General features: G+C 49.2%; 1 protein-coding gene across 1 annotated transcript; it reads right to left on the bottom strand.

The window, feature by feature from the left end:
- Positions 1 to 3,839: 3,839 nt before the first annotated feature.
- On the bottom strand, positions 3,840 to 23,933 carry RBM38 (RNA binding motif protein 38). Its single transcript, XM_066585866.1, has 4 exons — positions 23,514 to 23,933; positions 18,620 to 18,743; positions 17,760 to 17,814; positions 3,840 to 7,131 (listed from the first exon to the last, which is right to left on the bottom strand). The coding sequence occupies exons 1-4, from the start codon at positions 23,679 to 23,681 to the stop codon at positions 6,831 to 6,833; spliced, it is 648 nt and encodes a 215-aa protein (XP_066441963.1). The 5' UTR covers positions 23,682 to 23,933; the 3' UTR covers positions 3,840 to 6,830.
- Between the last annotated feature and the right edge of the window lie 5 nt (positions 23,934 to 23,938).

The raw sequence follows: 23,938 nt of genomic DNA, 5'->3' as shown, positions 1-23,938 counted from the left end.
TCCGCTCAGCTTTGCCGCAACAGATTGGCCGCCCCGTGTGGACAAGATTTTCGCTAAATCTCATCCACATGGCTGGCTAATCCTGGGATTAGGAGCCGCGGGCAGAATTGCCGCATGGAAATTCTGCGGCGATTCCGTTCCATGTGAACCCAGTCTAAGGCCAGATAATTCACATTCCCTCCCCCCTCCCTGACTACGACCAGCTAAATCTACCCCCAAAATTTCCATTTCGGAATCTGGAATTGTGGCATGGGGCGGTAAGGGAGGGGGGGGGGGGAGTAGATGGGACCAACCCCGCACGTGTCTGGCCCCTACAGCAGTGAGAATTCCTTTATGCCCTCGCCCTCCCCCTGCCATCTTTAAATAGGAGCGCACCCACACAAATTCACAATATGTACAAGTTATGGGATTTTGTGGCGCCCGGAGGGGATTGCCACTTACTGAACTTCCTCCCAACCCTTTAACTTATAAGGATAATTAGTTTGGGAATTACATCATAATTACATTATGGGAGCAGTCTCAGAAGAGGGGGGCACTTAGTTTGTTTATGCAGATGGAAGCCCTGTGTATTTGCAAGGACATCTCCTTTAATTTTGTGCAATCCAAACTGTGACTTCTTCCCAGACATGCGAGGAGCTGACCGGGTCATCCCACCAGATTGATGTCTTATGTGGGAGTCATTATCTCTGCTCCAATGATTTGTAAATCCAGGACTAAAAACATGTTACCTGCTTCCCAGAATACCCAAACCTGGAAATCCAGGGAGACCGATCATGTCGTGGTGGACTGTATGATGAGGAATACAGCCGCTACCTGCATGATATTCCACATCAGGGTGGACTTAATGTCCTGCATACATTACATTACTCATCATGTACTGATCCTGAGTTACATCCTGTATTATACTCCAGAGCTGCACTCACTATTCTGCTGGTGGAGTCGCTGTGTACATACATTACTTATCCTGTACTGATCCTGAGTTACATCCTGTATTATACTCCAGAGCTGCACTCACTATTCTGCTGGTGGAGTCACTGTGTACATTACATTACTCATCATGTACTGATCCTGAGTTACATCCTGTATTATACTCCAGAGCTGCACTCACTATTCTGCTGGAGGAGTCACTGTGTAAATATATTACTTATCCTGTACTGATCCTGAGTTACATCCTGTATTATACTCCAGAGCTGCACTCACTATTCTGCTGGTGGAGTCACTGTGTACATTACATTACTCATCATGTACTGATCCTGAGTTACATCCTGTATTATACCCCAGAGCTGCACTCACTATTCTGCTGGTGGAGTCACTGTGTACATACATTATTTATCCTGTACTGATCCTGAGTTACATCTTGTATTATACTCCAGAGCTGCACTCACTATTCTGCTGATGGAGTCACTGTGTACATACATTACTTATCCTGTACTGATCCTGAGTTACATCCTGTATTATACTCCAGAGCTGCACTCACTATTCTGCTGGTGGAGTCACTGTGTACATACATTACTTATCCTGTACTGATCCTGAGTTACATCCTGTATTATACTCCAGAGCTGCACTCACTATTGTGCTGGTGGAGTCACTGTGTACATACATTACTTATCCTGTACTGATCCTGAGTTACATCTTGTATTATACTCCAGAGCTGCACTCACTATTCTGCTGATGGAGTCACTGTGTACATACATTACTTATCCTGTACTGATCCTGAGTTACATCCTGTATTATACTCCAGAGCTGCACTCACTATTCTGCTGATGGAGTCACTGTGTACATACATTACTTATCCTGTACTGACCCTGAGTTACAGCATATATTATACCCCAGAGCTGTGCTCACTATTCTGTTTGTGTCACAGGTTGTAACATAGGATCATCTGGTACATACGTGTAACATGTGGTGTTGTATGTACATTATATTGGTACGGTATATAATGGCCATCGGCTGCCGTGAGGCTTTACAGACAAGCCCCCCGGCTGCGCTGCTCCATGTTCCATTCCATTAGATATTTCTTCCATCCCTTCTGATCATCTGTTATGCTTAGAGCGCCGTGGCTCGGAGTAGGAGCCGCCGCCATCTGTCAGGCAGCGCTCACATAACCGTATATATGCCAGACGTGCGTTTTCCCATCTATTTCCCACTGTGTGAATGTTTAGGATCGCGGCTTGTAGATGAAATATCTGTACGTCCAGCTGATATGTGCGGCGGCGGCTTCCTGCGCTGACAGCTCCCCGACGGCGGCAGCTGCTGTTATTAGATTCTTATTGCAGATGTTTCTGGAAACACCGTATTTGGCGGTTTTATGATAGAAGGCTCGTAGCCTATTTGTTGGGCCAGTTTAAGTATGACCTGAAGAACCGTAGAACGCCGTGGAAATTGGCGCTGCCCCGGAAAGTATTAGCGTCTCACACGAATGAAGAGCGGCGCACTACATATGTGCGAGTAAGGGTGGAAAACCCTTGTTCATAAGCTAATCGGCCTGGTGGTCTGTAAATCCCCCCCCGTGTATACAGTGAGGTGGGCAGCCGACCAATGGCAGTTGTGCAGGAACGAATGATCACATGACCCATAGCCTGAATCCGCCTCCTTAAGGTCCTTGTAGACGAGGCGGCTCTTGTTCATCAGCATCTGTCTACCCGAGCACATTGCACCGTGGAAAAGGACCCTTCAGACTCGTCACACGGGCAGAATTTTCCACATTTCGCACCGTAAGTCGTGGCGAATTCTACAGATTTTGATGAATGAAAATGGGTTAAATCAGCCTACAGTTGCGCGTCAAAGTCCGCAGTTAGGCTAATTTCACACGGGCGATATCGGTTCACGAAACTCACCCTGACATGGCGCTCACCAACATGCGAAGTTCCCGCAGATGCGAGGCGTTTGTGTTACTACCCCCTCGCATGACTTTGGGGAAGTAGCGATTCTCCGCCACGGAGCGTTTCCCATGGTTTTCAATAGGTAAACATCGCATCGTGCGGCGCTGTGCCCACTGAAGACAATGGGCGCAGTGAGGCGTGCCAAGGGATAGACATGCCACTACATTATACTGGGTGGTCTTAGTTTCCATCCTTTGGCGCCTCCTCGGATGCGGCTGGCCACTTACCCACATACACCGGACAGTCCTGCTCATTAAAAACATTAGGTGGTAGGATTGTCCATGAGTAAGGCTGCATTTACACGGGGAGCGCAATATCAGCGCGAGGTGCGATTTTTTTTTTGCAAGTATCCAGCAAGAACGCACGTGGAAAACTCGCATGTTGCTCCGGCACTTGTAACACCATTTTTACTTCCAGTAGGAAATAAATGGACGATATCTCCCAAAAATGAGACATGCTGCAACTTTTCAGTCTTGCAGTGAGGGAAAATAGGCAAATGTAAATAGAGCCATTGCGAATAATGGATTCCATCTCCGTGCGAGTTATATGTCTCGCAACGCCCAACACCCACACGATAAACTCATCCCTGTAAATACGGCCTAATTAAAACTTTTAGCCCCCATCGTTAAACTAACAGTAACCCGTCCAATCAGGAGGATCTCTACCTTTGAGCTGACCGCCCCCCCCCCCCCTCCCCCTTCCCCTCCCGTGTATTAGGGTCCTTTTACATGAAACGATTATTATCGGTCAGTGGGACCCCTGGCAGTGACTGAACAATCATCCGTTCCCTTATCAGTCGTCTATGAACGGCCCGCTTGTGAATGTAGGGGGGAGGCCGGACTGATCTTCGGCCCGCTCGGCCTCCATTCCCTGAGCGATCATCGCCGTGTAGAAGGACCATTGCTCAGCGATTAGCATTCAAACCAAAGTAGGAAGAAAACATTTAAAAAGTCACGCTTCAAAATTAAAATTAACTTTATTTTTTTAATGTTCTAAAAAAAATGCTTTTTTTTCTTCAAGTCATAGTTGAGGACAAAATGATTTACAGGAAGTATAAAACAAGTCATTTCAATGTCGCACAATTGAATACACATTGTAGAACGCCGACCTGACCTCAGTAGGGGGGTGGCAGCAGATCGCCCAGAAAATCACAGTGGCGGTGACTACATATTGGACCTTGTAGGTTGCTGGGACCTCCAGGACATTGTACGCCATACTACAAGCCTGCCACAAGGGCGGCATCCAATGAGATCCACAACAAGGCTTGGAAGATATTGGCCCTACTTAACCTTGACATCAAGTTCTTCTCAATGATTTGAGGTTGGAGAATTACTCTGACTGGTCTGGATGAAAGATACCCTAGAACATCTTGGGATTATCTACAGAACTGGAAGCTTTTAAGATGAGAATGGCCTCCTAGAACCGGAGTAGACATGTTTTTGACTGGTTAACACTTCTACTCTGATACATTGGCACAGAGGTCCTCTTCATTGGCCACAAGAAAGGCATTCACCACCTCGTCCGCTACGGATCTCTAGGCCAGAGTAAACCATTAGAGCTCCATTGCAAACATCCGATACAAGTGGAAGCACCAAAAACTTTCCAAAGACGTATCCAACAGGATCCAGATGGATTACTAAGGCTTCAAACTCCTTTAAAAAAATGTTGATTTTTTTTGGACAATTTCTAGGCAAATGTTCCAAGGCGTCCTCCTCAACATTTGGGTAGAGAACGTATGTTTGCTTTAATTGTAATTCGCCAGGTACTGCCAACATTCTGGTGGCACAGGTCAGTAACTCTACTACGTAGAGAACAGCAAACCAACTGGGTGAACCCGCAAGGTCCAGACACAATTCCAACAACATCCAAAAGGTTTACATTTCCCCCCTAGATATTGATAAGCCGAGACCGGTGGCGGTAGAGTAGACACAATTCGGAAAAGCAAAAACATTCTGGTCATCGTAGCATGGGAAGAGAAACATGGACGATCTACAAAACACCAATGGAACTGTAGTGTCTCCCGAAGGATTGAGATGGGCAACAAGACCACTTTTTTTTTTCCCTTCTATATGGTTTTGATACATGAGGCCCATTTGTGATAAAGAGCTTTGCAGAATACAAGATAATACATTTTCTACAACTTCCCAAATAAAAAGTGGAGGCAAAAAAAAAAAATTGTCTGTTCTAGAACCCCCTCAAAAGTGATCCTTGCAAACGCAAAGTAAAATTTAAACAAAGATGGTGGCAAGGATAAAATTGCATAGTTTCCTCAACAAAGGCTTGTGCTATTTTTGGGCTGGAGGGCCCTTTAATAATGAAGTAATTTGTGGGTAGCCACCAAAACAGTCGCCTTAGTAAGAACGCTGTATGGAAGAGTCAACCTGGAGCCGATTCAGATCCACTTTTTACCCTTAGGCCTTAAAATGTATGTGAATGTAGCCCATGGGAAAACAAAAAGTTTTTGAAAAACTTTCAGGGAGACCTAAAGTCATGTTTACTGCCATACGGTTACCAAACACCGATTCATATGACGGTCAGGGCCCAATCCTCACTACTGATGAGCTCTTGGTGGTGGCGTTTTATCCCATCAATGGCCCTGCCCACTTTTTTTGTAGAGATTAGAATTTTTTTATTTTTTCCTACCAAATATTCTCAGTTTGGAGATCTTTAAAGAAGAGACCCTTCAACACTCCCCCTCCTCGCCCTTCCCACGGGCCTATGCTTCGTAGAGGCCAACAAATAAAAGCTGGTCCACCTCAAGCCGTCACTTGGTGTTGGCTAAACAAAAACATCAGTTTCCCATCAGTTTCAACTCCGGGGAAATTTTTTTCAAGAACAGTGGCCACCGATAGAGAAAAAAAATATACATTTTTTTGTTGCTTGTTTCGTCAAAACGTCACAGTAATTAAAAGTCCAGTAATTAAGTCCTATTTGAGAAAAGGAAAAAAAAAAAGTCTTTGTCCACTGCAGCAATCTGTTATTTGCAGAGCGCCGGGCCGATGCCGCCCGCGTTCTGCTCGTATAAAATATAGAATTTTTTGTATTTATAAGCACATCCTAAGTAAAATCACTTTTGGTGTTACGATTCCTCCGTCTCCTCTAGACCTAAAATACTGCGTTGCCCTCCACTGCAGCATGATGAGACCTCAGCAGTTACACAATGAACTTTTTGTTTTTTGTTTTTTTTTGCTTTTCTGTCATTTTTTTTTTTATATACCTATCTGAACTGAATTAACAGTTATGAACAATAAAATATTACAGTGCTGCGACTACGGAGGTTCCGAACTCCTACGCACCAGGAGCTTCAAGTCCCAACCTCCGTCATTTGCATATTGAAAGAGTCAGCAATTGTCTAGAAAAAAAAAAAAAAAATTTACAATAATTTAGCAAAAAGAAAAAAAAAAAAAAATATTCAACAAGGTGGATAAATACTCCTGCCCCTTCATGGACTAATTCACAGCTAAGGTGAACATGGAAAAAAAAAAAAAAAAAACGAACATAGAATACAATAAATATCGAAAAATAGTTATTTCTATAAGGCATCGCTGAGCGTTTTAGTTTTATATAGACTATCGACAATGAAAAGTGTGTCTGTTTTTGTATTTTTTGCTTTTTAGAAAGAGTACCTTCGAGAGATGTCTCCTTGCCCGATTCTATTTTTCCCTTTTTTTTTTACTTTTTATGCTTACAGGAGGGGACGCCATGAACTATTCGTGGATCGGGCCCCCTTCCTCACAGTAGTCCCACTTCTCATCTCAGGATGCCAAAAAAGAAAAAAAAAATGAACATAAAGAGCCTCCAACATCGTCTGTAACACAACTGAAATCTTAGGGGGCACAGCGCCGGCGTCTTTAGCGTTCTGTACGTCGATGTTTTTTTTGCAGCTGCATCCTCTCGCGTTCAATTAAAAAAAAAAAAAAACAACCAAAAAGCAGGAGTGCCCTCCTCTCACTGCATACGGTCCGGCTGGAGCTGTGCAGGCTGGTATTGAATGTACGCAGTGGGCGGTGCTCCTGTGGTGGTACCAGTGATTGGCTGCTGGACAGCACTGGTGTAGCCATAGCCCATGTAGCCGGTGGCGGGCGAGGCAGCGTAGGGATACTGTTCATAGGCAGCTGTGGTATAATGGGTGTAGGCCTGTGTAGCAGCATTGTAATCAATGTACGGAGATGGTAGAGACTGGATTGGCGTTGGAATGACCACGCTGGGCTGGAGGATGGTGGGTGGGTAGATATACTGCGGCGTCAGCCTGTGAGGGAAGAAGAAAAGAAATTAATGAACACCATTTTATAGTCACTTTTTGGGATTCATAGAGGAGCCTCACTGACGCCTACGGTTAACAATGGTGCCAATGGCGCACCGATTCCAGGCCCCATGTTTCTCCTGTGCTCAGGGGGGCCGCCAGCTACCTGCTCTTCAGGGGGCTGAGGGGGCCCCAAGCACTGGTCCTCCCTGGTTTGGCAGATCTGGTGAGAAGCAGTTAGTCCCTCTGGTGGTTTAAAAGACACCTGTATACTCAACTCCCTGCAAAGCACCCCATGTCGCTCTGGATGCACTTCTGATTTTCCTTTCTTCCGGGGTCAGCACAGTCATGTGATGTGTTCCATGACATGCGACTGGTGCTGGCCTACTGTCACAACATATACCGCTGACCCCGGAAAAAAGGAAGATCAGAGGTGCAGCCCAGAGCGGCATGGGGGGAGGCGAATATATAGGGGTCTTGTTTTTTTAAACCAACAGAAAGGGGAAGAGAAGGTGGAGCTATATCTAACAGGGCGGGGCAGAAAAGGAAGCATTATTAGTCGGGCAGAAAAGGCGGCATTACTACTTTTGGGGGAAGGTTTACTGTGTGGAGAGCACTAAAGGCACCGCTAACTGCGGGCACTATGGATTGTGTAGCGGTAAGGAAAATGTTGGGAGGGTGAAGGAAAAGCGACGAGCCAAAGATTTCTGTGTATCACATTCTACAGAGACAAGTTGTCGCTGGGAGAAGTCATTGTGTCGGTCTGGGCATGGATAGAGAAGAAAAGGGAGACAGAACGACAGCATTCAGAGACCACTGGAGGTAACTGCACTGTAATCACTGTCACTATGTGGAGCTGGTGACAGGCTATAATTTAGAGCTATACTATTACTATGAAGGGGTCACAAGCCAGCACCATTATACTATAAAAGCATATACAGGGTGTGGCTTAGCATAAAGTAGGTGTGGCCTAACATTTACAGTGGTGTGCCTGAATGTTGTAAAAAAAAAAAGACGACACTATGGCCAACTGGTAGCCTCAGCAGTACAAATGACGAGTCCAGAGATTGCCTACTAGGGTGATGTGCCCAGATGGCATGTGCTCATGCTTACTGGAAGTGACCAGAGTGGCAGGATGGCAGCTGGAGGGGTGGGGAGTGGAAGAGGACAATATGTTGTCACTTTTAAATTTTACAGGATTTAGGCAGATGTTGCTCCTAGCAAAGGGGGTCCAATTACCACGGAGGGTCCAAAGGGGCGCTTAAAGAAGGGAGTGTGGCCTCTGAAAAGCGCCAGGACCAACGCACCATGTTTTGCGGTGTGCTAACCGCGCCGCCCTCTATCTCCCTGAATGCAGTTTATAGACGTTGGCAAGCAGACGACTAAAGCACTCGAAAACCAGTGAACAGGAAAAAGGCAGAAGTTAATGATTTTCCTCCTAAAATCAGGACACGGCGAGCCCCGCAGGCCCCCGACACACAAGGAGGATTTCCATTCCAGCAGTCACAAAAAAACGATCATCTCCCGGTCGGACCAGACATGAACTCTGTTTATACTAAACAATCTGCATAATTAGCTTATATGGAAATGACTTGTTTGGGGCTCCGCCCCCACTGTTGGTGGTTTGTGTGGGGGGGGGCGCTCTTATCTCCTGCTGCCTCCATCACTGAACATGAGAGAAGTGCAAGAGTGGATAAAACACAACATGCAATGACATAAGACAAGCAGAGATGAGGAGGCAATCCAACAAGGCCTGTGAGCAGAAGGGAAGCAGCGGGAGCCACACGGACCCCACACCGAGATCTGCTGGCCGGCCCATCCTTGCAGGGATTTTACAGCAGACTGAGTTTAAAGCGCCAAATAATTCTCCATTAGCCCAGAAGAGATGGCGACAACCCGGGAGGTACAGGGGAACACAACACACACACCCAAACCCCAGAAGTAAAGAGCAGCTGCAGTCTAAATAAACTTTTGATTCTTGTCCAGTTTAAGCATGGCGTTAGATTATCGGTCACAACCCCGCAGTAGAATGATTATCGTCTTGTGTAAAAGGGCTTTAACAGCAACTTCAGACGGCCCACAGAGACATCTATAGATCTATAGGAGATGTCAAACGTTTGCTAGAAGTGCAGCATCTCTTTTTCGGCATTATTCAAATTCATTCAAACAATTTATTGGCAACCAAATACTAAGGCCAGAAAGTATCAGCACTAACAGCAGACTCACAACTGCCACCCCTATGTACAAGAATACAACTACTATAATACTGCCCCCCATGTACAAAAATATAACTACTATAATACTGCCCCCTATGTACAAGAATATAACTACTATAATGCTGCCCCCTATGTACAAGAATATAACTACTATAATACTGCCCCCCCATGTACAAGAATATAACTACTATAATACTGCACCCCTATGTACAAGAATATTACTATAATACTGCCCCCTATGTACAAGAATATAACTACTATAATACTGCCCCCTATATACAAGAATATACCTACAATAATACTGCCCCCTATGTACAAGAAAGTAACTACTATAAAACTGCCCCTATGTACAAGGATATAACTACTATAATACTGCCCCCTATGTACAGGAATATAACTACTATAATACTGCCTCCTATGTACAAGAATATAACTACTATAATACTGCTCCCTATGTACAAGAATATAACTACAATAATACTGCTCCTATGTACAAGAATATAACTACTATAATACTGCCCCCTATGTACAAGAATATAACTACTATAATACTGTCCCCCTATGTACAAGAATATAACTACTATAATACTGCCCCTATGTACAAGAATATAACTACTATAATACTGCCTCCTATGTACAAGAATATAACTACTATATTACTGCCCCTATGTACAGGAATATAACTACTATAATACTGCCCCCTATGTACAAGAATATAACTACTATAATACTGCCTCCTATGTACAAGAATATAACTACTATATTACTGCCCCTATGTACAGGAATATAACTACTATAATACTGCCCCCCTATGTACAAGAATATAACTACTATAATACTGCCCCCTATGTACAAGAATATAACTACTATAATACTGCCCCCTATGTACAAGAATATAACTACTATAATACTGCCCCCTCTGTACAAGAATATAACTACTATAATACTGCCCCCTCTGTACAAGAATATAACTACTATAATACTGCCCCCTATGTACAAGAATATAACTACTATAATACTGCCCCCTATGTACAAGAATATAACTACTATAATACTGCTCCTATGTACAAGAATATAACTACTATAATACTGCCCCCTATGTACAAGAATATAACTACTATAATACTGCCCCCTATGTACAAGAATATAACTGCTATAATACTGCCCCCTATGTACAAGAATATAACTACTGTAATACTGCCCCCTATGTACAAGAATATAACTACTACAATACTGCCCCCTATGTACAAGAATATAACTACTATAATACTGCCCCCTATGTACAAGAATATAACTGCTATAATACTGCCCCCTATGTACAAGAATATAACTACTGTAATACTGCCCCCTATGTACAAGAATATAACTACTACAATACTGCCCCCTATGTACAAGAATATAACTACTACAATACTGCCCCCTATGTACAAGAATATAACTACTATAATACTGCCCCCTATGTACAAGAATATAACTACTATAATACTGTCCCCTATGTACAAGAATATAACTACTATAATACTGCCCCCTATGTACAAGAATATAACTACTATAATACTGCCTCCTATGTACAAGTAAAGAACTACTATAATACTGCCCCCTACATATAAGTACATGGATGTGCAGTATGTGAATGGAGTACATGCCCTTACTGACGTGAGAATGTTTTTTCCTGGAGTCACTATTCCGGAGGTTCCCGTTCCTCCTCGCCCTCCCTCTCCTCTTGTGCTATATAGGGTCCGCTCCTCAGCCTTGTAGGAGATCTTGATCTATTTAAAGCCACAGTCCTAATTTAATAAGACTGCTTTTCCCACGCACATAAGAGATACCAGTGAAGGTGCAGGCTGGATCTGCATTGCCACATTAGGAAGAGAGCGCAGCTGTGGGGTGGGTAACGGTGCACATCCTCAGACTACTGCCAGCAGCACAGATAATGGGGCCAAAACAGCAACCTGATTACAAGGAGTTTCAATTTCTTTACGACAATCTTCTCCCTCTTAACAGACTGTGTGATAAACCAGGAGCCCGAGAACCAGGAGCCCGAGAACCAGGAGCCCGAGAACCAGGAGCCCGAGAACCAGGAGCCCGAGAACCAGGAGCCCGAGAACCAGGAGCCCGAGAACCAGGAGCCCGAGAACCAGGAGCCCGAGAACCAGGAGCCCGAGAACCAGGAGCCCGAGAACCAGGAGCCCGAGAACCCACCCTGATCTACTATGGCTGCAGATCCCAGTCTCTTAAAGGGTTTGTCCGGGGTTAGTAAAACATGGCTGCTTTTTTTCTCCAAACACAGCGCCACCATTGTCCATAGGGTAGTATGTGGTATTACCGCTCAGCTACACTGAAGTGAATGAGAGCTGAGCTGTAATACCAGACACAACCCACAGACAAGGGTGGCGCTGTGTATGGAAGAAAGCAGCCATGTTGTTCTCACCCTGGAATCCCCTTTAAGGGTATTGTCACATGGCAGAATCCACCGTGGCAAATGCAGTGTAGTTTGGCGCAGATCGGCGCACGGATATAGCAGTGTCAAGTGGCAAAATCTGCCAATCTAACTCAAGTCATTTCTTCATTCTTGACGCAATCGGCAACAGAAACGTGTCGACAATCGGTGCAGGAATTGCGCCCACTGGCAGGGCCATCCGTGTGCAGATCTGCGGGTAAAGGACGCACACGGTCTCGCTAAATTCAGTCATGTGACCATACTCTTACTGTTGGCAAGCTAACTGGACCCCAGGCTTCGATACGAAGAACAAGGATGCAAACCAAACGTTACCAGTCACTGACTGCAAGCAGAGATCTCAAACTTCGTTTCATTTCCTCACCATTTTCATTAAAAAGCTCCGCAGCTTTCTTCTACAACAAACCTCACTTCTAAAGCTGGAAAACCCCTCGCAGCGCGGCCGCAGCGCCGTCCCAGGTTTTTCCCGATGACATCATCAGAAGTCAGCTCTATTCTCCTCCAGTCTTCCTGTATGCGAAGACACAACCTGCCAAGTTCTTGCTATATAAACTACAGCAATTCTACCAACTTCCCCTTAACCCTTTGAGACCATGGGGAGTCTTTGATGCCCCCTCCCCCAATGTCACCCCCACCCTTGCGCATGGACTCCTGGTGTCAGAGGAAGTGGGGGGGGGGCATCTTGGTGTAAAACATCACACATTACCAGGAGGCAGATTAAAGGAGGTAAGGGGGTGAGCTGATTCACAGCTGCCTGACACTGGCACTCAGATCACAGGGAGCCATCCTCATTTACACATCACAGGGCAGAGCTGTGCCATGCAGGAAGCCACAGGGCACAATGCAGGGTGTGGAGCCGGGCACAATGCAGGAGGGGTGAGGCTGGCAGAGCTGCACTACAACCCCCATCCTGTTACTGCACAACTATATCCAGCTCAGGGAACTCCACAGCAAGCAGAGGTATCTAATCTGATGGCGTGCGATACCCTCCGAGAGCCCCAGTGCGCTACATACATGACAGAGCGCGCAGCTTTAACCTGTTCCCCTCCAGAGGGGAATAAGCCACTGCCAGACAGCTCTGTCCTCTCCAGCCCCTTCTGGCAGCGGCTTATCTCCCAGAGAACATCCAAACAAATCCAACTGCCCATTTCTTATCTCCCCCCACAGTTGGGGGTGGTCTGGGAGACCCCCATACACATCAGAGGGTCAGCTGACCCACCAAAATGTGGTGTATGGCCATCATGTACCAGAACTGCAAGCTCTTCCCCGTCCGCAGGATCGGAATAACTTGCCGATTGGTAGAGATCTCACTGCTGAGACCCCGCCGATCGAGAGGACGGGACTCCGTGCCCCTACGGAGGTCGCTTCACCCGGGCAGGGATGTCAGCACGAAGGGAGTGCCGGCCGAACCCTTGTTCGGCTGTATCTAATCCTGCCACTTTGATATTGTCCGCTGAGCTGTGTATCTAAGCTGCGATACCTCCCCCGATGGTAGTAAGTTCCACTTTTGAAGCTTTGTATACATGTCAGCGCAATAAGCCATGCGATATCGGACCGGCGGATACAAGTTCTGTGTTAATGATCGGGAAATATAGGATTTGTGTAGATGGATGAAGCGGCTGAGCGGATCGCACTGTAGATCACGTTTATCCGTACTAACCCCAAGAGCTGCCCCCCCAAGAGCTGCCCGCCCCCCCCCCCCCAGATGTAACCCCTCATCCGGCGCCGGGTGTGATGAGACGTTCAGGTTGTCTCCTATGGCAGACGGCGGTGGCATCAGCTCTGCTACATCCTGCAACCAATCACAGCGCAGCTTTCACTTTACCTCACCAGCTTCAGAAATGAAAGCTGCGCTCTGATTGGTTGCTAGGGGCAACAAGGAAGGGTTTTCCTTTCGGCAGTTTCTGCTAAATGCGGCCCAAATGTTCACAAAACGTTGTGTGGAGACAAAAGGGGCTGCGGTCACCCAGCTGTCCCCGACCCCTGAACGGCAGACATGCCTCATGCCAAGGCTGGAGAGCAGATCTAGAGTCACAACTGGCTTGCGGATACTGCGCTGTCTCAGACCCCTGAAGTCGGCTTCCGGTAGCGGGGGCAACATACCGCGGCCGCGCGGCTAGGCAGGACCTCCACTTAGGAGCCCGCAAAAACGGGGCCTTGTGGCAGCTGTAACGATGGCCTGTCGGTCGTCACCCAGCTGTCCAAGACTTCTGAACGGCCAATCTGATTATTGTGAATACATACGTAAGGCTGCGCTCACACGGGGGATATCTGACGGCTGCGATACGGTCTGACATCGCCCGTGAATAGAATCCATCGCGTTCAGTGTGTTGGTTCACACCAGCTGTTTTACTCTCAGAACAATGGAAAAAAAACTGCATCGCGGCTCGTCTTATTGTCGCGCATTTCTGTTCCAGAATTGCCAAATATTTCTTACGGCAGCAAAACACACTGCGTCGCCCCCGCAACGCGGACACGAGACGGCGTCGCCCCCGCAACGCGGACACGAAGCGGCGTCGCCCCCGCAACGCGGACACGAGACGGCGTCGCCCCCCGCAACGCGGACACGAAGCGGCGTCGCCCCCGCAACGCGGACACGAGACGGCGTCGCCCCCGCAACGCGGACACGAGACGGCGTCGCCCCCGCAACGCGGACACGAGACGGCGTCGCCCCCGCAACGCGGACACGAGACGGCGTCGCCCCCGCAACGCGGACACGAGACGGCGTCGCCCCCGCAACGCGGACACGAGACGGCGTCGCCCCCGCAACGCGGACACGAGACGGCGTCGCCCCCGCAACGCGGACACGAGACGGCGTCGCCCCCGCAACGCGGACACGAGACGGCGTCGCCCCCGCAACGCGGACACGAGACGGCGTCGCCCCCGCAACGCGGACACGAGACGGCGTCGCCCCCGCAACGCGGACACGAGACGGCGTCGCCCCCGCAACGCGGACACGAGACGGCGTCGCCCCCGCAACGCGGACACGAGACGGCGTCGCCCCCGCAACGCGGACACGAGACGGCGTCGCCCCCGCAACGCGGACACGAGACGGCGTCGCCCCCGCAACGCGGACACGAGACGGCGTCGCCCCCGCAACGCGGACACGAGACGGCGTCGCCCCCGCAACGCGGACACGAGACGGCGTCGCCCCCGCAACGCGGACACGAGACGGCGTCGCCCCCGCAACGCGGACACGAGACGGCGTCGCCCCCGCAACGCGGACACGAGACGGCGTCGCCCCCGCAACGCGGACACGAGACGGCGTCGCCCCCGCAACGCGGACACGAGACGGCGTCGCCCCCGCAACGCGGACACGAGACGGCGTCGCCCCCGCAACGCGGACACGAGACGGCGTCGCCCCCGCAACGCGGACACGAGACGGCGTCGCCCTCGCAACGCGGACACGAGACGGCGTCGCCCTCGCAACGCGGACACGATTTCATGTGAATTTTCTACTTTCCCTATAGAAACAACCTGCGACTTTCACGCATGTGAAAAAAAAAATCAAAAAGGTCAAACGCTGCAGAGATGCGATACTTTTCCTCACAAAACGCGTCACCCTTCCAGGCGGCCTTCCGCATGTTCATCCAGCAGACGGAGACGGCGCGCCAATTACTTAGAACGGCGGCTGATGAACTGATTTTCTGTAGCAGGAAGAAGGGGGGCGCTATACGGGCTCATCGCACGGACGGACGCAGTTTCGTTCTGTAAAGCATTTACCGATTTCCCTGCGTGCGCTGCGAGCGTTTCATTTACGTCAGGGTATCCCCCTTTTTTCACGCGCACAAAAAACCCCCAAACGCCGCAAGAAGTCCCAACTGATGTCGCATTTTGTTTTCACGGTTCCTGGGAACATGTGTAAAAAACACAGCACACGCGTGTAACATCCGTGTTTGCCAATTTTTCTTATTTACACTCCCATAAACGTCCCTGCGTGATTTTCATCCGTGAGTCCGGCCCACAATCAGACATGCTGCGATTCACACCAGCGTAAAGCGTATTTGCGTGTTTTTGTGGAATGAGCGTTGCGTATTCGCACGTACATCAGCGTATTTTAATGTATTTTTTGCGCACACAGCCAGACGCGCCGCGATGCTCTCAACCACTGAAATGGCCAATTAGTTTGAGGCGTTCGCGGCGTCTTCTTTCTCTGCGCTATACAGAAGGTGGCGCATATTTTTGTACGCCCAAACTGCACACACCAAAACCGCGCATGTGAGTGAGCCTAGAGAAGTCAATGGGGTCTATCTTTTGCGCATTCCGTGCGCACATGCGTCCGTGTGAATCCGGCCTAAGGTACATTCAAATGTAGCGGAATTGGAGTGGATTTTGGCGCGGATCTGCAGCAGACCCCCCCCCCCCCCCCCCCGTTAACTGAAAAAGGTGAAAATCTCCTGCGCTTCTTCCTGCCGCAGATCGGCGCGCCCGGTCAGCGGACACAATCTGTGCGCGGCATTTCGACACGGAAAATCTCAATTCTGCGTCAAGATGTGACATCTTGACACGATAATAAGTGGAAACGCGTCAAAATTCTGCACTCTTGATTTTGCTTGTTGACGAGGTTGAACACGGAGACAGAACCGCCGCAAAAACTGCGTCTGAGACGATTTACGGGGAAAATTCTGCGGCACATTTCTCCTTGTGCGCGTATCCTCGTTATGAATAGTCATGTTTAAAGCGCCATTAATTCCAGGGTCGCATTCACCGCTTGTGGATTTTGCCGTGTTTTTTGGCGTGGACATCGACGCGGATTTTGCACTGCGGAGAATCCGCACCAATTCACTACGTGTGACCGCGCCCTAAAGCGGCGTCACTGCGAGGGCGCACCGAGGGCGGGGCTTCATATAAAAGGGGCGTGGCTTAAGTTAGAAAACTTAAACTTAGGTGCGCTGCACGATTGTCCCTCTTCATTGCTCAGATTTTGGGAGGCGCCGTTCTTCTATTCCGGAGTCTCGCTATAATCGCCGCCATATTGTATGGCACTCAGCTTTCCCAGAGGCAGATGGGTCGGGGGGCTTATTTTGCACCAGTTGTCAGTTACAACAGCAAAACAAAAGTTATTGGTTATCCTCCCCGAGACGTTCCCACGCAGCACACTTCACGCCGGCGACCTCCAGCGCGGCCGTCTGCTCCGCATTGTGACATAAGTGTGTGCATTGTCCCCATTGTGCGCAGCGGCGCGCACCAGGCCCTCCACAAATAATGCATACACCACAACAGCTGGGATCAGGCCCCCCGGCCGCCTGGCGGGGCGGTTAACCCTACAGCGCCAGAATCTAGAAGGCACACAAATGCCAGGCGAGGCCGTGGCACCCCACAAGGGGTTAAGCAGAGGCTTTGTTGTGGGTCTATTGTTTTCGGGGATCACTAGTGCCTTCTAGAACAGCTGCCGTGTCCAATTAGAGGACTTTTCTGGTGTGTGAGGGGGGTTGGGGGAGGGGAAGCTATTGAAAAAGGCCACCAGACAATAGAGCCCTATGAGAGTCAGCCGCAGGCCCGCAGAACATCTGTCTGCTATCAGGTCCAACAACTCGTCGCGTCCTGCGGGAGCGAAGCGCAAATCGGGGAATTGTAGTCAGACATCCACGAGGCGGCCTGGATTCCTGCATGGGTAAAGGCAGCCACCCAGCTTTCCAGAGACCCCCGTATGTCGTATGCAGAGGTACACAAACAGAGCAGGGAAGGGGATGTGAAGGTGTCAGTCTTTACTGCAGTTCTGGGATTCTGTTCATTGATGATCCAAGCCAATCTCTGTGCAAAAAAACGTGACGGTGTCTTTTACACGCAGCGTGGACAGCGGACTCGACTTTTACAGCAACACTCAATTCCAGATCTGGTTACTGCAGTTTATTGCTGCTGCACTAAAAATAGTACATGGGCCCTTTAAGAGATGAGTGGTCACCGATCCTAATGCACCGTAATACAAGAGATTATACACCAAAAGGGGAAGAACTCACCCGATAGGTCTCTGGATGAAGGCCGGGTGTAACTGCTGCACTCCGATAGTTATACCTGCGAAAGCAACAAAGCGTCAGACATTATAACGGACGGGAAAAGCAGGACGGACCCCATGTGTATCCCCCCTACCGTCCCAGATATCAGCCAGCCCCAGGACTGGAGCAGATATAGTAAGAGGCTGTCTGCTGTGCCCTGAATGTAATCTATTGCTCCCTGTTATCAGCCATTTCAAGCTGGATAGAAGCCATTACTGTAGTGTGGGGTGAGGGACAGGAAGTGCCCCCCCCCCCACAATCACTGCTTTATGTCACATATCTGGAGACCCTTCAGAGACATTTACATCATATGTGATATCAGCCTCTCCTCTTATAACGCTCCAGTACTGATATAACCTCAGAGACATCATATAAGAGGAGCGGCTGATATCAGTCACGTATAACGCTCCAGTACTGATATACCCTCCAGAGACATCATATATGTGACTGATATCAGCGGCTCCTCTTATAACGCTCCAGCACTATTATAATCTGGAGTCTTTACTGCAACTGGCCCTTTAATAGGATCTGGAGATACTAATAACGCAGCGCAGCCGCCTCGTCTCCGATTTCTGCCGTTAACATAAATTTGAATTTTACAAATTGCGTAAATTTGCATATCCCCGCCGGCTCCCCCAGTTACCTATCAAACTGGAATAACCTCAGGGAAAAAAGACCAAAAACCCGCCATTACGCCCCACTCCAATGTGCCTATATTACGTAAGCCGACACCGCTGTAGGTAGTTACATGGAGGTGCGTGCTCAGAGGGGGGGGGCTGCACGCTCGGGGGGGGGGGTGCTGCGCGCTCGGGGGCGCTCCTTACCAGTTTGGAGGTTCCTGGGCTTGGCTCCGATATAAGCGAGGTTCACATTTGCTTTTCGGCCATCTATGATGGGGTTGGGGTCCTTGCAGGCTCGGTCTGCGGCCGCCCTGTCCGCCATTGTCACCTGCAATTAAAAGACATGAAGGTTTAGAGTCTGACAACGACTACTCCGACATCCGGAGGCGCAGCGCTCTGCCGTCCCTCCATCGGATGGCGTATTACAGAGCCGCTCCCCCCCAGTATCACGCTGAGGTACGCGGCGCCGGACGCCGCAGGCATCTCCACCACGGGGACCCTGAACACTGTACGCAGGAACGTCCAGATCCAAATTAGAAGAGTTTTTGGTTTGGAGGTTTTTGGTTTTTTTGAGCACCAACCTGGGAGGCGTCGGCCCGCGGGGGCCGGGTACAAGCCGGATCTCACACGACAGACCGGCACTTCATGCACCCCAGGGGCAACTACTTCACAAGTCCAATAATCCGGCACCAGCCCCTCCTCCGGTCTGATATCAGTCCATTTCTAGTCTATACACACCTCTGCTATGAAGTAAACAGGTTGCAGCCAGGCCGCCATCACAATGCTGTTTGAGAACAGGATGTGCCCCCCACTTTGGCGCGCTCTGCCATTATCCCCGTGCCCAGAAAGTCCTTTTATTCCTCGTCCCAGAATATAGTGATCTAACGGGCGCCAGTGCCAGCTTGGCATCCGTACAGCTCCAAGAGTTCAAGGCGTCACACGGCTCCGGTGAAGCCTCATGGTTTCTGCGAATGTCGGCCTGCAGAATATTAAGTGACGCTGAACAGACCAGGAGCCTCAGGGGGACTACAAGTGCCAGCATACCCACCAGCCTTGGGAAAGCTGAGTATTGATACCCACAGGGGCGACCAGATCCGCCTAGCGAGACCTCCCTCACATGTAACTAGGAGGATGGAGAGCGAACGTGATGGCAGCCATATTGGTTGTCACCCGGCTTTCCAAGATGCGGCTGAACAGAATCTGTGCCGTACCCGGAAACACAATGTTATTCTATAGGGGGGATTATTTTTCTTGCGCGCAGCTGACTTCCTGTCGGGTATCTACTACCAGGTAGTCACATCTCTCCAGCGACCGCTATAGAGGATTCCTTTAGTCCAATATCTGATAATCCAGAAATTCTGAACTTCATACAGAATGTAATCTGGTCAGGATGGAGCGGACTCTACCGCTCTAGTCCAATAATCCAGAACCTCGATAATCCGGCACCTGCTGTGAAAGTTCCTATCTGTTCTGACTTCTGTAGTGAAGGTTCAAAAAACGGAAACGAGGATCTAAACAGATTGACTTTAAGGAGACGTTCACACGTGGCGGAAACGTCAGAATCCGCATCGCTGGCGACGATCACTGGGATCGAGCTGACTTCAGCCGGCACATGACCCCGCCTCTCACCTCAGAACGCTCACTGCCGGCCACAAGAGGGCAGCGCACACTGGCAACCGCTAACAATCGCACTCAGTAGCGACCGCCAGGTGTGCGCTGCGCATTCGCACCACGTAAACGTACCCTAAAAGATAAAGCGCCGATGATGAGTGGAGATCAAGGGGATCGGCGCTCGTCTACCTGGCCTTCACACAGGACTACTAGGGGATGAACAAGCGCTTATTCGCCCGTCCAGCCTCCATTGCCCTACATCGTCGTCGGCAGAACATCCCCCATTCACGTGGAAAGACATACCGCCGACCACCATTATGGGCGATGTATAAAGGGATGAAACAACCTGAGTGACGGCTCGCTGGTCAGGTGATCGGCGGCACACAACACCGCGATACGGTATACGAAGGTTCGCTCCGGGTTTACGAGCTTTAATTGTGTGACCTCATCCAATCACCATCATATAAAGCGCTATATAGAAACGTCCCTCCCCCCGAAGGCAGGAGCACTATCACTGTGGCCACTAGGGGCGCTATTATTTTCCAGTACCTTTGAGACCAAAACAAATGGCAGCCCCTATGAAAGTAGCGGGATAATAGCGAAGCCTCAGAAGCTACCCATGATGCATTATGTTGTGGGATGGCTAGAAACTTCTGCCTCTTTGGGCTTATACGTACGTCGCATTTTTGGGGTCGGCCTCAAACGAATGTAAGATTACTGTGTATTACATGTGCGCTGTACACACGCGTGACATGTGGTGATGCGCAGGAGACACAGGAAGACTGCGCCTCGCTGCCATGCGCGGCGATAGACCGGCTCCACGGCGGTAAGACCTTGCGTGACTCACGCAGGGTTTTACGTATGCGGCGGTGTGACCCGGCCTGAGGGGGAAGGATTATATATTCTGCAACATCCACAGCAGAACGGCGGCACGTGAACATGCCCGCTCTGCCCTGCCTACCACAATGCCGCGCTTCACTGCCAAAATACACATGTACACAATACCGTAAGCCAACATTGGCGCAAGGAAGGAAACAGCAAAAAGATAGCTATTTTTTTCTTATTTACCTGCTAACAATGCAGACCGAGCCGCAGTGCAATACCGCAGTGAACGCGCGGCCGTTACCCGTAGTAACGCAGACGCTACGCATTCTGTAGTCTGACCGTGGGCGGGGCCACACTTTACGCCAATAAATTCTAAAGTATAAACAGAGGGCCTCATTCATCATCACCGTCTAATGACTCACACGGGCGCGAATATGCCGCCGATTACACCTGGGTGTTTACAAATGACAGCAGCGCATTCATTTAGATCTGGGGATTTTTTTACGCAATTTTCGGTCCCGTTTTGGTTTGAAGTACGCCATAGACGTGAGTAGGCCAGCGCAAATATGCGAATATACAAGAAACATGCATATTGCGCATCAAAATAATAGCCTCTCCGGAGGTTTTATTTGCATGCGTAGATAGGCTGTGTATAATGCATGCAAAAACCCGTAGAAAAGACGAAAAAGGCAGGAAATAGGCGTATTTACGGACTGAAATACACTGATGTCCATTTGACTAATCCCTTACAGTAAGACTGTCTGTTGCCCATAGCAACCAATCAGAGCGCAGCTTTCATTTCACCAGAGCAGTCTGAGAGATGAGAGCTGCACTGTGATTGGTTGCTACGGGCGACAGGGACGTCTTACTGTAAGGGGTGATAAATGAGGCCCAAGAGGACCACAATGATGAAGACCCTCAAGACCATAAAGGCTGCAAAAACTGTTATCAGAGGAACGCCGTCACTTCAAGGGAGAAATGTCTAATATCGGTAAAGGTGTCGATAAAAGCTACTCTGAGGCGCTGTTCACATCTGCGTTTGGCGTTTTCGTTCCATCATGGAGACAGAAAAATGGAAACAAACGTTCCCGTTTATTAATCTTCCAGTCGGTCACATTTCAGGGTTTTTTTTCCCACGGAAACAATGGCGCAGTCCGCTGCTCTAATTTGTAAAAAAAAACCCGGAAACCTGACAAAGCGGCTTTACGTTTTTTACACCGTTATCAATGGATGCAAATAGAAAACCTTCCATCTGTATCGATACGTTTCATTTAATGGATCCGGTTTTTTTCTGCGCATGCTCAGAAGGAAACAAAAAGAAACTGATTTCGGCCGCGTTCACATCTGCGCCAAACTTTTCATTCAGAGCCTTCGATGCAGATCTAGCACGAAACCGCGGGCAAAATAGCGCAACACCCAGGAACCTTTCTACCTAGTAAGCCAGCCGCCCCTCATTATAGCCAGTGGGGTCCATTCAGCGCCGTCCCGCACTTCCGTTTTTTTTTGTCGTACAGCTACTAGAACACGGCCAAACAACCAAACAGCAGCATGAACCGAGCCGTCCGCTAATAAAACCGCTCCGCCAAGACGGATACAGACGAGGCCTAACCCTTCTATTTCCGGACTGATCCGTCTAACGCTGCATTTACACGGGTGATTTTATCGCGCACGTTTTGTGTGTTGCGAGACGGACGGAAATGAACCCCATTATTAGCAATGCTTCCATTTCCACATGCGATTTTTTTTCCCTTGTAGCCATGCTTCAAGATGGAAAGATCGCGGCACGTTCCATTACGCCGATTACATTCTATGCCGAGCGCGGTGCGATTTTTGCCTTTGCAAGTACTGAAGCAACATGTGATTTTTTTCGCTGGCATGTACAGCGATGAGGCCGGTTGTCCTCATGGGAAAAAACAAAACGCATGTTAGCGAGCACAATATGGCGCGCCAATGTGTATACGGCCCAACCGCTCCGTCCAAGGACCAGAAACCTTTGTTTCAGTTCGACGTCCGTTTTTGAATCCGTTTATAGATCGCAGACAGATCCGTTAAAAATGGAAACCGGAACGCAGATGTGAGCGGAACCGAACAAAAGAGAAAAGTCACAATGTAACAACGCGGTAAAGCGCACAGGTGAACAACAACAACCACAACGGCGGCGGCGGCGCAGCCCGACCAGATCCCCGTCAGCAGCAGATGTTATCAGTCGAAACATGTTTCCTGGTGAAACTACCTGTTGTGTCGACCAGCAACAAAACCCGTGTGTTCACCATAGGCACAAAAATAAGCAAGGTCCAGGGCGGCGGAGAACGAGGAGGGGTGGGGGGGCGGCTACTGACCTTGGACTACACTAAAATATCCAGAGTGGGCCCCCGGCTGAATACAAGGGCAGACAATGGCCGGCAGAGTGACAGCGCCAGACACAAGGGGCATTGTGCAAAAACTAAGAAAAGCAGAAAAGCAAAAACAAACAATTGTGCTGACGGCCGTAGATGAAGCGCCTGGTGATCGCCCTGGGCCACCTGCTGCACCTGACCCGCCGATCGGCCTCCGCCACATCTCCATCTTCCCAAAAATCTAGAGACAACAATGAGACATCAAAAAAAACCAAAAAGGTAAAAAAAATAGACGGAACGCCAGCGGCGCTCATCCAGATACTTACAAAGCCGTAACCCCGGGACTTGCTGGTCTGCCTGTCCGTAATCACCACGGCTTCATCAATATCCCCAAAGACCTCAAAGTATTTCCTGAGGGACGAGTCGGTGGTGTGATACGGGAGCCCCCCAACAAAGATCTTGGTGAATGTGGTGTCCTTCTGCACCGTGTGCATCTTGGGTCGCTCTTCAGGAGCACAAATCCAACATCCAAAAATGATCCCCCAGGAGGCGGAATCTTCTCCTTCACTGCATAGAAAATAAACGTAAAACAATCACGAGTCCATTAAAAAAAAAATCTCTAGTATTTAAAGGGCCGGCAGCGACAGCCGGTGAGGTAGTGCTATAGACTTTGTGCCCAGACAGCAGGGATCAGGCAGCAGACAGGGAATGTGTTAGGCAGCGTCACGCGGCACCCTGCTCCTCGCTGATC

The sequence above is a fragment of the Eleutherodactylus coqui genome, chromosome 13 (genome assembly GCF_035609145.1).
Source record: "Eleutherodactylus coqui strain aEleCoq1 chromosome 13, aEleCoq1.hap1, whole genome shotgun sequence".
NCBI classification, from domain to species: domain Eukaryota; kingdom Metazoa; phylum Chordata; class Amphibia; order Anura; family Eleutherodactylidae; genus Eleutherodactylus; species Eleutherodactylus coqui.
Note: the sequence above shows the minus strand (reverse complement) of the source record. Positions and strands in the feature narration are given on the sequence as shown.

Coding starts and splice junctions, on each gene's coding strand:
- RBM38 (XM_066585866.1), bottom strand. CDS start 23,681: ATGCACACGGTGCAGAAGGACACCACATTCACCAAGATCTTTGTTGGG. Junction 18,744..23,513: donor AGTCCCGGGGTTACGGCTTT/GTAAGTATCTGG, acceptor TTTTAATTGCAG/GTGACAATGGCGGACAGGGC. Junction 17,815..18,619: donor GCCCAGGAACCTCCAAACTG/GTAAGGAGCGCC, acceptor TTGCTTTCGCAG/GTATAACTATCGGAGTGCAG.